The sequence below is a fragment of the Perna viridis genome, chromosome 7 (genome assembly GCF_037379345.1).
Source record: "Perna viridis isolate PV_CMFRI_1.1 ecotype Kerala chromosome 7, ASM3737934v1, whole genome shotgun sequence".
Classification (NCBI taxonomy): domain Eukaryota; kingdom Metazoa; phylum Mollusca; class Bivalvia; order Mytilida; family Mytilidae; genus Perna; species Perna viridis.
In genome coordinates, this window is record NC_142451.1 from 20934461 (window position 1) to 20948222 (window position 13762).

At 34.9% G+C, this 13762-nt stretch overlaps 1 protein-coding gene and 1 long non-coding RNA gene across 2 annotated transcripts; one reads left to right on the top strand and one right to left on the bottom strand.

The window, feature by feature from the left end:
* The first annotated feature begins 3427 nt into the window (after positions 1-3427).
* Positions 3428-11722, top strand: LOC148611759 (uncharacterized). The gene is made up of 4 exons (XM_088592618.1): positions 3428-3549; positions 4039-9126; positions 10034-10122; positions 11294-11722. Exons 1-4 carry the CDS (start codon positions 3483-3485, stop codon positions 11321-11323), a joined length of 5274 nt encoding a protein of 1757 aa, XP_088448744.1. The 5' UTR covers positions 3428-3482; the 3' UTR covers positions 11324-11722.
* On the bottom strand, positions 10470-13762 carry LOC148611760 (uncharacterized). The gene is made up of 2 exons (XR_015924189.1): positions 13585-13762; positions 10470-11367 (listed from the first exon to the last, which is right to left on the bottom strand). It is a non-coding gene; the product is annotated as an uncharacterized LOC148611760 (long non-coding RNA).

Below are 13762 nucleotides of genomic sequence, written 5' to 3' on the forward strand. Positions count from 1 at the left end.
TTTCCATGTATGTTTTTTTTTCCTTGGATTACATTCTTTTGATTACCGCTATAACATTGGTCCCCTTGATTACTCTTTCAATATTCTATAGGGGTAATAGGGAGCGTATGGCTTGTCTGGTTGTTCATTCTCATATTTTTTTTATTTTGCATTTATACACACAATGGGGATTTGCGGGGTCAAAGCAGTTTGGTTTTCGTAAAAGTTCAAATAAAAAATACGGATAGTTGGATCTAATTTGCCAGATTTATTTTGGACTTGACTTGATTATGGATAGGATTATTGTTCGGTGATTTTGTTGTTATCCTTATTTTTCAGTATTCCGTAGGCCATGTGAGCTATTGCCATCACTTGGTGTCCGTCGTCATCGTCATTAACAATTTTTTCAAACATCTTCTCCTCTGAAACTACTGAATGGATTTAGTTGAAACTTAGCATGATTTTTCCTTAGGGAATCCTGTACAAAACGTTTGCTTCGATTTTTGATCCGTCAAAAACATGGCCGCCGTTACTAAAATATAACAAAGGAGTCAGACAGCAGATTTTCGCATATATCACCAAAAGCGTTAGGTTCATTGCAATTCTGACACAGATCAAAGTATTTAGCATAATGGGATCTATCTGTGGTCAAATTTAGGTGAAATCTGTTGACCCATGTTGGAGTTATTGACCTTTTGGAATACTTTTTGAAAATGGCAGTATTTTTTTACCTCACCTTGCCAAAGGCCATGTGAGCTATTCCTGTCATTTGACGTCTGTCGTCAACGTTTGTCGGATTCGTCAAATATCTTATTCTCAGAAACTTCATGACAGATTTCATTGAAAGTTAATATGACTGTTCCTAAAGGTATCCTGCACAAAATTACTATTCAGATTTTTGATTGTAAAAAAAACATGACAGCATAAAATAGAACGTAGGGATCATAGATCGTTTTTTTTTCGCATATGTGTATATACATTCATAACTATTAGGTTTAGCCAAAGTCTGATACTGGGTTAAAGTGCTCAGCATTATGAAATCTACCCGGGGTCAAATTTCCGTAAAATTATTTAACCCATGTTGGAGTTATAGCCCTTTCTGTACGTATTTTGTAGTTTCTAATTTTTATTGATGTCAAATAATCTTCCCAGAAACCACTGGACTGGACAAAAATGACTTTGGTTTCTCATTTTTTTTCCCCATCATGAACTCGTAGATCGTTAAGGTGTATCCACCTGCACCATGAAAACTGATTTGTTCATATTTTTCTTTTCCTCTTTCGTCTGCCCTGGACTTGACTTTTTATGAACAACTCGGGGTGAGTTTCTAGAAAAGCAAAGGACGCTTACCCTACCGATGCACCTGGTCCATGCTCCAAGTTTTTAGTGGAGTCCGAGTTGCTCATTTACTTTTGTTGCTTTGTGTTATTTTGTGTTATTTTGTTTTGTCTGTCTGTTTTCCATGTCTGGTCTTTGTTCCTGTATTACATTCTTTTGATTTCCGCTATAACTTGGTTCCATTCATTACTTTTTAACGTTTGTTTGATATTCATTTGATATTCTTTTGATATTCATTCACTTTTCATTTACATTCGGCTGATATATTTGATATTCATTTGTCATTCATTTGATATTTGTTTGATATTCATTTTATTTTCATCTGACATTCGTTTGACATTAATGTGACATTCGTTCGATATTCGCTTGACATTCATTTGAAGTCATATAATATTTGTTTGACATTTGTTTAACACACGATCAATCATTACACGTACTAAGCGTAAACAGTACTTTTTTCGGAAATATAGCAATTACAGTTTATATAAATATGATAAAAGTAATGGGGTTGGAAAACTAGCGTCGAGCACTTATACAAGCTACTCTCTCAGAGATAGTAGTAGACAAATAGTAAAACGCAGTAAAAGAGATGACATTCTTACAATTGTACTGGCACAACGCTTCTGTAGATCGAGTGATATTGAGTAAACAAAGTGTTCGTCCGCCCGTCCCTTCATTCGTTGCATTTTGCTTCTGTATCCTTAGGAACAATAAGGGCGGACAACATGTCCGTCTTGAAGGCTCCCTAATGTTTTTCTTTTTAGCTTTTAACGACAGTTGCAAACACTTTGAAAATGCATGATAAAAGGAATACCATTATACATGTCTTATTCACAACTTTGCGATAGTCCAATCGATACAAACTTGTATTTGTGTATCGACATGCTTATATTCTATTTATGAAATTGTAGATAACGATATGTTTCACTCATACATTCAAGTTAATAAAATGTTCGATGTTTTTGTAATTTGTGACTTAACGCTTCAACGAGAATTTCGGTTCTATACATTTTTATTTTTGTTTGTTTTTGTTTTATTTTTGACACCATGATCACTCTACAACACCTTACGTCGGGATGCTGATTCAATTGCAAGGACGGATTGTCAAACGAATGTCAAAATTTTTAATGACTTTGTACTAGTAATTGCCTGTGAATTTCAATAATATTGTCTAAATTATTTACCAGGAACAATTGTCAAAGAATTATTAAGACAAGAACAAAATTCGAACTTATTTTCTTTAAAGTAGCGTACATTGTTATCTCTCTTAGCACGTTGATTCTACTTTGAGATTTCGGGGGGCTATGTAGATTTCATGCTTTAAACCTGTCTGTCAGTTTGTCTGTCTGTCTTTTCGTATGTCCCCTTAAACACATGGCAACTCCTCTTTTATTACTCGTTCCTTTTTCTCATTAAACTTTATAGAACTTTATGCAGTGTTTATCCACTAAATGGAATTGTACACATTGTCAGGTATTCCTATTTCGACAAGATTTACATAAAATTATATGGCCATAGACTTTCACATTTCACAGCTTTTCAATCGACACAACAGACCTGCATCAGGGGAAGACATTTATTCCTTGAAATTAAGAAGGTTCATTTAGAATGCAGAACAATCTAATAGTTAATGACAGGTGGTGCAATATTTACTAGTAGCGGTATGTACTGCGGATGATGCCGTAAGGATATGGGTTCGTAATAATTGTATGGTCACATTCTTATATTTCCCTGGTATTGATGACAAAGGAAGCTGTAGCACAGGAAGGGATGGGTATTAGTTTCAGTAAGGATAACTTAAGTTGGCAAAAGATACAATGGATTTCTTGCTTGTACATTATTCATTCAAATATTTCTAATTTACATCAAATCCTTAACATTTGTAACAACTTTTTGTCGTAGTAGTTGATTTCATAAATGCAAAAAAACCCAAAAGATGTAAATATTTAAAAACTTTCACAGATCGTTTTCAGTTGAGGAAAATAAGTTTGAAGTTCAAAAATATAAAAACTCACTTAACAAAATGTCATATCTAATTGCTTCATAAACGGTTACGTTTCACCAAACAAAATCATATTTTAGCGTTAATTTCCTGCTGGTAACTAGGCAACAAATATCAACAAATTTAAACCCGGATTTACCCAGTATGCTGCACATGTACAAAAATGGTACTACTGAATTTGTTATTTCTTTGCGGATGTATTTTTTTTACCAACATAAATACTGTATCAGGTAAGCTTTCTTCAATGCTTTCTAAATTAAAAAAAATAATTATAAAACAGCTTTCTTTTACAATACGAAGTTGTTTTAACAGGTTGTTTAAACAGTTTAAAGAGTTAAAAACGCATTTAAAAGTTTCGGCTATTATTTATTTGTGTCAGTAATGTTAAGGACAATGTCTATATTTTGACTAACAACCAATTACGTTTTGTTATTGAAAGTACTCTCTGGATATCGATTACAATAACACAGTAAAAGTCAGGCCATTTTTTAAAATTTTACATAAAATTAATGTAATCTATCATATCTAGAGGATTTAATACCTTAAAACTGTATAGATAAACATGTATGTCTGTAGTCAGAGGGAAATTTGTGGTACATGTAAGCCCATATTTCTCAAGAGGTAACGATGAACCTTATGAAAAATATTTAAGAACCTATAAATTCATAAATGTGTGAAGTACATGTGGTAATTCATATACCATATGTAAATTATTTCAGGTATCTCTGAGTCAAGACATCTAGTTGGAGAATGGAGCTACGGGTTTATCTCAGGATATATCCTCTCCAGTCTCAGCGATGTTCCGTGGGAGTGTGGATTTCAAGCCAACTTAACCGATGAATGGGTGTACGGAAATGTTTTAAGTAATCTATCGCATAACGAACATTCAGAGAATCGCACAATTAATAACTTTTTCTGTACATTAACTCCCGCGGGAAATGATCAATTTTCTAATTCAAACCCTGAAAACAATTTAACGAATAACCAATGGAATTATGGATATCTACAAAGTCTTTTGACAAACTTTGATTCTTCTTATCAAGAGAATACGCCTAGTACAGATGGTTGGGTTTATGGAAATCTCAACGAAAGTTTGTCAAATTGCTGTCTTCGAACATGTAATCGGGAGCAGTGTGGATACTGTTGCGGGTGTGGCCTTCAGACCCTATGCTGTGAATGTGACAAACAAACAACAGCAGAATCAACAACTTCTGCAACAACTGAAACGGAACTAAATGAGCTATCAACGACACCTGCTGATATATTAACTAGAACATTTACTGAAACGACAACAAAAACTAATCCTGATAAATCAAGTACCTGGACAACAACAGAAACTACCTCGGAAACAACAAACACCTGGTCTACAACAGGAACTTCTTCTAAAGCATCAAGTACCTGGTCAACAACAGAAACCACTTCTGGTACAACAGGTACCTGGTCCACAACAGATACTACTCCGGAACCAACAGGTACTTGGTCTACAACAGAAACTACTCCTGATAGAACAAATACATGGTCTACAACTGAAACTACTCCTGGAAAAATAAATACCTGGTCTACAACTGAAATTACTCCTGGAACAACAAATACTTGGTCTACAACAGAAATACCAATTACAACATTCTTTTCCTCGGAGGATACTAATATAGCATCAACCTCGACTTTTGCAACTACGTTATCACCTACGCAGTCAACATGCAATGATACTGATGAATGGAATTATTGTTTCTGTAATGGAGGCGAGTGGCAATGTGGCTATTGTTCATCAGATGAATGGCAATACGGCTTTAGTCCGTCAGCTGAAAAGCAATATAGATCAAATGGCAGTCAAAATTGGAATAACGGATATTCCAATCAAGAAGATGATCGGAACTGTACCATGACCAATGGATATAGCTCCGGAAGTAACAAATGGACATACGGATATTTACAAATACTATTAAATAGCCAACATCGACTTAATAACAGCAATTATCCGTACTGTAATTATTGTTGCCGAAATACACCCCAATCTATTGATCATTTAGACATAAGTTCATGGACATATGGTTATTCTGGGACCAATGAATCGACTTCTTGCTTAGTTGACGGAATATTTAACGTCTCAACATTTAATCTTGGCTGTTGTCCTTGTAATTGTTATAACCAGAATAATACCTCAACTACAGAATCGACGACACTAGAAATAACTGATTTTTCATTGGAATTTTCCACCACAGATTTTTCAATTGGATCATCGTCAGCGCTTACCTTTGAAACATCAACGACGGAAATGAAAGCAAGCACGCCGTATACTACAACAGAAACTACTCCGGAAAGAACAAGCACCTGGTCTACAACAGAAACTACTCCGGAAACGACAAGTACCTGGTCTACAAAAGAAACCACTCCTGGAACATCAAGTACCTGGTCTACAATAGAAACTACTCCTGAAACAACAAGTACCTTATCGTCAACAGAAACTACTTCTGATAAAACAAATACCTGGGCTACAACTGAAATTACTCCTGGAACAACTAATACTTGGTCTACAAAAGGAATTCCAGTTACAACAACATTCTTTTCATCGGAGGATACTGCTTTAGCATCAACCTCAACTTTGTCAACTATGTTAACACCTACACAGATAACATGCAATGATACTGATGAATGGAATTATTGCTACTGTAATGGAGGCGAGTGGCAATATGGCTATTGTTCATCAGCAGAATGGCAATACGGCTATAGTTCATCAATTGAAAGGCAATATATCTCAAGTGACAATCAAAATTGGAATAATGGATGTTCTTATCAAATAGGAGTTCGGAATGGTACCATGACCTATGGGTATAGCACCGAAAAAAACGAATGGGTCTATGGATTTTTACAAATGCCATTCAATAACCAACATCAACATGACAGTAATTGTACGTACTGTAACTGTTGCTGCCAAAATACATCCCAATTCATCGATCGTTTAGACAACAGTTCCTGGACATATGGTTATTCTGGCACCAATGAATCCACGTCTTGCTTAGTTGACAGAGTACTCAACGTCTCGTCATTTAATGTTGGGTGTTGTCTTTGTACTTGTTGTAACGAGAATATGATATCAACTTCAGAATCGACGACACTTGAAATAACAACTGATTTTTCATCGGAATTTTCCAGCACAGATTTTTCAATTGGATCATCGTCAATGCTTATCTTTGAAATGTCAACGGCGGAAATGAAAGCAAGCACGCCGTATACTACAACAGAAACTACTCCGGAAACGACAAGTACCTGGTCTACAAAAGAAACCTCTCCTGGAATAACAAGTACCTGGTCTAGAACAGAAACTACTCCTGAAACAACAAGTACCTTATCGTCAACAGAAACTACCTTTGAAACAACAGGTACCTGGTCTACAATAGATACTACTTTTGATAAAACAAATACCTGGGCTACAACTGAAACTACTCCTGGAACAACTAATATGCGGTCTACAAAAGAAATACCAGTTACGAAAACATTCTTGTCATCGGAGGATACTACTTTAGCATCAACCTCAACTTTGTCAACTATGTTACCACCTACACAGATAACATGCAATGATACTGATGAATGGAATTATTGCTACTGTAATGGAGGCGAGTGGCAATATGGCTATTGTTCATCAGCAGAATGGCAATACGGCTATAGTTCATCAATTGAAAGGCAATATAGCTCAAATGACACTCAAAATTGGAATAATGGATGTTCTTATCAAATAGGAGTTCGGAATGGTACCATGACCTATGGGTATAGCACCGAAGAAAACGAATGGGTCTATGGATTTTTACAAATGCCATTCAATAACCAACATCAACTTCATAACAGTAATTTTACGTACTGTAAGTGTTGCTGCCAAAATACATCCCAATTCATCGATCGTTTAGACATCAGTTCATGGACATATGGTTATTCTGGCACCAATGAATCCACGTCTTGCTTAGTTGACAGAGTACTCAACGTCTCGTCATTTAATGTTGGGTGTTGTCTTTGTACTTGTTGTAACGAGAATATGACATCAACTTCAGAATCGACGACACTTGAAATAACAACTGATTTTTCATCGGAATTTTCCACCACAGATTTTTCAATTGGATCATCGTCAACGCTTACCTTTGAAATGTCAACGACGGAAATGAAAGCAAGCACGCCGTATACTACAACAGAAACTACCCCGGAAAGAACAAGCACCTGGTCTAGAAAAGAAACCTCTCCTGGAATAACAAGTACCTGGTCTACAAAAGAAACCACTCCTGGAATAACAAGTACCTGGTCTAGAACAGAAACTACTCCTGAAACAACAAGTACCTTATCGTCAACAGAAACTACTTCTGAAACAACAGGTATCTGGTCTACAATAGATACTACTTCTGATAAAACAAATACTTGGGCTACAACTGAAACTACTCCTGGAACAACTAATATTTGGTCTACAAAAGAAATACCAGTTACGAAAACATTCTTGTCATCGGAGGATACTACTTTAGCATTAACCTCAACTTTTTCAACTATGTTACCACCTACACAGATAACATGCAATGATACTGATGAATGGAATTATTGCTACTGTAATGGAGGCGAGTGGCAATATGGCTATTGTTCATCAGCAGAATGGCAATACGGCTATAGTTCATCAATTGAAAGGCAATATAGCTCAAATGACACTCAAAATTGGAATAATGGATGTTCTTATCAAATAGGAGTTCGGAATGGTACCATGACCTATGGGAATAGCACCGAAAAAAACGAATGGGTCTATGGATTTTTACAAATGCCATTCAATAACCAACATCAACTTCATAACAGTAATTTTACGTACTGTAAGTGTTGCTGCCAAAATACATCCCAATTCATCGATCGTTTAGACAACAGTTCCTGGACATATGGTTATTCTGGCACCAATGAATCCACGTCTTGCTTAGTTGACAGAGTACTCAACGTCTCGTCATTTAATGTTGGCTGTTGCCTTTGTACTTGTTGTAACGAGAATATGACATCAACTTCAGAATCGACGACACTTGAAATAACAACTGATTTTCCATTGGAATTTTCCACAATAAAAACTACCCCGGAAAAAACAAGTACCTGGTCTACAACAGAAACTGCTCCGGAAACAACAAGTACCTGGTCTACGAAAGAAACCACTCCTGGAATAACAAGTACCAGGTCTACAACAGAAACTAGTCCTGGAACAAGTACCTTATCTTCAACACAAACTACTCCTGGAACACCAAGTACCTGGTCTGCAACAGAAACTACTCCTGGAACACCAAGTACCTGGTCTGCAACAGAAACTACTCCTGAAACAACAAGTACAACAAAACCGACCGCAATTTCAACTGAATTTTCCTCAAGAGATATTTCAATTGGGTCATTGTCAACAACCACCTATGAAACATCAACGACAGAAGTGACTACCGGCACGCCATATGCTACGACAGAATTAGCGGTGCCCTCAGAATCAAGGACAAAAGAACTAACATCCGAGTTGTCAACTAAATTGTCATCTACAAGTGAAAAAATATGGCAATTTACTATGCCAAAGCAAGATCAGTCAACCTGGACTTGGGAATCTACAACAGACTCACCATCACAGAAAACTACAGTAACTACACCAAAAGCATCAGTTATGTCAACGGGGAATGGGGGTCAGAGACAAACGGCAACAACGACGTCTACGTTATTAAAAGAAGATACTTCAATCTCAGATTCCAACATATTCACGACCACTACTGTTAAAACGTTACAAGCAGTACAAGACGAAGAAGCAGTGAATTCACAGACTTACACCAGTAAGTAATTTACATAAATTCCCTGGAAACTATCTTTGACATATGAATTTTGTCTAAAGTTATTTTGAATAGTTGCTTTTTTAATTTTGATATTTGTGTTCTAGCCTTTATATACTTTTCTTCTGTGTCTGGATTATGAAGTTGAATACTGTCTGTTTCCAAAAATGCTTGGTTGTTTATCTGAAACGATACACACGATCCATGTTCCACGTCTTCATGTAAATCGAGATGATTATTTCGATGTTGGTTATTATTTAAGTCTGTGTCGAGAGTCCTTGACTGTCCTTGAGATTTAGTATCACATTAACAATTCTTTGGAAACAAATACCTATGATAAGTAATCAAGGGAACCAAGATTTTAGCGGAAATCAAAAGAATGTAATCCAGTGACAAAGACCAGGCATGGAAAACAGACATACACAACCAAGAACATAAAGTAACCAAAATAATACATACGAGGTAACAATAGTAAATGAGCAACTCGGACTTCACTAAAAACTGGCAGCATGGACCAGGTTCACCGGTTATATAAGACAGACAATGTATGCCTTGTAGAAAGTCGCCGAGACCAATTTAATAACCATTTCAAAGATATTTTTTCGAAAATAACTGTATTGTTTTTTATGTTTACCATTCATTAATTTAATTCATTTATGATATTTACCTAATATCACACCTTACAATAATCGGTTCAAATGTTATATTACATTTTGACGAGGTAAAAACACATTTTTCATTGGATACTATCCCAAGTAAACTATGTTACTATGCGTTGCAGGGGGTGGGGCGACTGACCAGACGATCCATTCTCCTAAAAACTGCATAGTCGTTTTTACTAGAAACGGCCTTCTTTACCCAATAAATATATAGTCCATCAATCAATACTAATATGTTTTTTTTATTGCAGTCTTTGTAATAGCTGCAATCGTCTGTGGTGTTATCATTTTGATCGCAGTATGCATCATTGTATTCGTCATAAAAAGATGTAAATCGAAGGTAAGTCTAGACGTGCAATGTTAACATTTTGAACATCATGGGATTGTTTGGTTATTTATCTTTATCGCAAAATTCAAAATCACATTTAAAAATGCGTCATGATAAATTTTTGAATTTGCCCTATTTCATTGTAGGGGACAAAGAGCTATTGTGCACGGTGTAATAAATCAATTATATTTTTGTAAGATTAAATGTGAAGATAACATTTGTAATTTGAACGAATAAAATACAAAAAGTAGAGGGATAAAATATTAAGCAAATGAATTGCGGAACAATAAAACAAATACAAAAGACAAAATAGCACCTGAAACATAGTAGTGTCTAAACCTTATAAAAATCAAGAATAATAAAAGCATATTAATGCTTTATTTCAAGTATGGCATTTCTTTTGTGAACAAATTTCCTATACGGATGAATATTACGCAACATATTATTATCGTCCAGTCATTGTTTGATATATAACATTCGTGGAATTCATAATAAGCAACATGGACGTATAACTAAGGAAATTCAAAAGTTTTTAATTTTTATTTTGTTTATTTTACCTTTTGAAAGAAATTATTACAATTTAACGACATTATGATACGTCCATAAAAAAGATACAAAAACTTTATTTTCCGACTGCTCGAATTAAATAAGTACTTCTAAAGTTAACGATGCTTTTGGTATTTACGACTAACGCGGTACATCAATGGCTTCTATGCTTCAAAAGGCCGAAAAAAATGTGTTTTTTTATTACATTACCCTCCCTATTATGCAGCTAACAGTAGTGTATAGTTTTGTCATTTTTCAACAGGCATTGTTTAAGTCCGATCGTTTCTTCAATAAACTAAAAAAAATAGTAACATGAAATAAATTCAACCTATCTACTATATTTTTTTCACAGGTGACACACATATTTAATTTATCATCTTTCTTTGTCCTAACTGAATCTAACATTTCCGCCCAACTGTCTATCATGCCATTCAACATAACTTAGCAGAACTGATGCCATTTGTATCTATATGTTTTCTTTTCACAAAAAGAAAAAAAAAACAAAAACCATTTGTACAAAAACTAAGATTTACTGCTCTTTGTAGAAATATAGTAGGCTGTATTTCTGGTCACCCAATACAAAGTCTAATATGTTCTTCTATTTACTGTGTTTCATCTTCTGTTTTTGTATTATTAGGTTTCTCCTGCTCAGGCCTTCACAATATAAACAGTCCATGTATGCAGTGATGACGGAAAGAAAATGCTTGCTTCCTAAAACGAAATTAAACTATAGAAATAGTTAAAACAATCCTCTACAGAAAACTTCATAAGCCAGTCTCGATTCCTTTAAAGATCTCAATATTGTCAACTGGTATGAAAAATATTCCTTTTTTTCCTTTCTTTTCTTTTCTTTTCCTTTCTTTTTGAACGGTGCAAACACATATACATAGCATTCACTTACTAAAACTGATTTAATTTAAACCTGACATTTTATCATTTGGAAGAAATCTACAGCCTAAGAGATTTAACAGATTTTATTATACACCCAGACAGTACAGGACTGTAACAAGAGGCATGTTCTCCTAAAACTCGTAGCGTAATTGTTCCAATAAAGATTTTATTCTAATACATACTGTTGATTTGTAAATCTGGTTTCTGACCACCAGAATAATGATTCCTCGATATACTTCGTACATGTACATGTAATTACCAAGTTAGCAGATTCATGTATAATACTTTAATATTGTAAAATTACATGTACCGTTATGAAAAAAAAAAAAACAGTCGCCGTCTTACCGAACACAAAATGTGATTTCGTTTATTTGGGGTCGAGTTGTGCCCCTTTGATTCTGGATTTATCTTTATTTTTTAATCTCGTCAACAATGTGATCTATACATGTCAAAGCAGAGGTTATAGGTCATATGTTCCAAAAATCTTATAATAGGTTAGATAAGACTTGTCATTGTAGAAACTCCATTGTTTTACCACGAGCTGGCTATTTATGTTGCATTGTTTTACTTCGAGCGATAGCGAGGGGTTAAATAACGACATAAGAGCCAGAATGTGGTAAAACAATGATAAAATGGAGTTTCCGAGATTTATTCCGATTCTTATAGGACTGGTTTCTTCATATTTTTGAAAAGACGCAGCCTATTAGTTGCACGAAATTTTGGTCATGTGTTTATCCCTACCATGGCTGTGGTAAAAGATTCATATTAGAAAACATTATTAACCGTTAAAACTACTTACTGAGGGAAAAAAATTACGTTTAGGACTCAGCTGTTTTCTTTTCTTATTGGTAATATAATACCTTAAAGTCTATACTTACAAAGTTATATCATAAACCCACTCAGCTAGTTGGTGTAATTCCGGAATCCTTGTCCGCCCGTCATTCTGTCAGTCCGTCCGAATTTCGTGGCAATTATCTCGGCTCTCAATGAATGGATTGATTTTTAATTTGACTTTATATAGATGGTGCATAAGTTTTTAAGCGATTTTTATGTCTGGTAACAAATCCTTGTTTCGTGGGATTTAGCCAATTTTCACCATATGGGATGATAAGAGAATAGGCACATCCTTCATTTTGGGACACTTCTTTATATAGTATAATTGCGGATGAATGATAAATTACTCCAGATGGGATATTCTAAACAGGGACGGATCCAATGATTTTTAAAAAAAGTTTTTTTCTTCAGAAAAGTGGTGGGGTTTCTGGCTATTATTTTCCAATTTTGCACAAATTTTCCACGAAATAACATATTTCAACAACAAAAAGGGAGTTTCGACCACAGAAATATCTCTGAATCCGACACCGGTTTAATTTCAGGGACGAGGATGCCAGTCCTTTGATTGACTGTTTATTATGTGTACATTGAAGTATCTTTACACTGATTTGGAACAAATTTGAAAATGCATTGAATTTTAACCTAAAACTGAATGTTTTAATGTCGTCTGTAATGAGGCTTTCAGACATCAATCATGATTTGCTTTTATTTTATTTAGAGTAATACAAATATCAACGAATACAATCATTGCAAAAAAGTTGACCGTGTATTTCACTCATGGCTATGCCAAATATTGTAAGATTGGAACAAAAAGGATTTATTGGTGGTACTTTAACCGCAAAGAGTAATATAATGGCGTGGTCCCTGAACCACCGCCATTATTGAGGGTGATTAAAGAAAGAAAAAGATGGTCGACCATCACACATTATTCTTAAATACAATGATATGATCAACAGAAAAAGGAGAGAGTATGCATGAAAAATCCGGTGATTGATGCATATTTCAAGAAAGAATTTCCGCCGATAGTTTTGATAGTTTTGAGGACCTTTAAAGTTCTGCGCAAAGATTTTGAAGCGTTGAAAACTCAAGTGATGAATTGTTGGTATTATTGTGCTGGTGGCCATTAAATAGTTTTACATGTTAATGCATACAATACCAGAGATTTATATCACGCTGAAAACTACAAACAGCTCTTTTCAGTACCTTATCACCTTGTGTATCGTTCTTCTTTGTTTGTGATCATGGATGGTTATGTTATCAGTTCTGGAGTGCATTAGATTACTGATAAAACATGCGCATTCAGTAAAAGGAAATATACCGGAAGTTTAATCTCTATTCAAAGTTTTATTTGATTCGAAAAGTAATAAGAAATGATATCTGA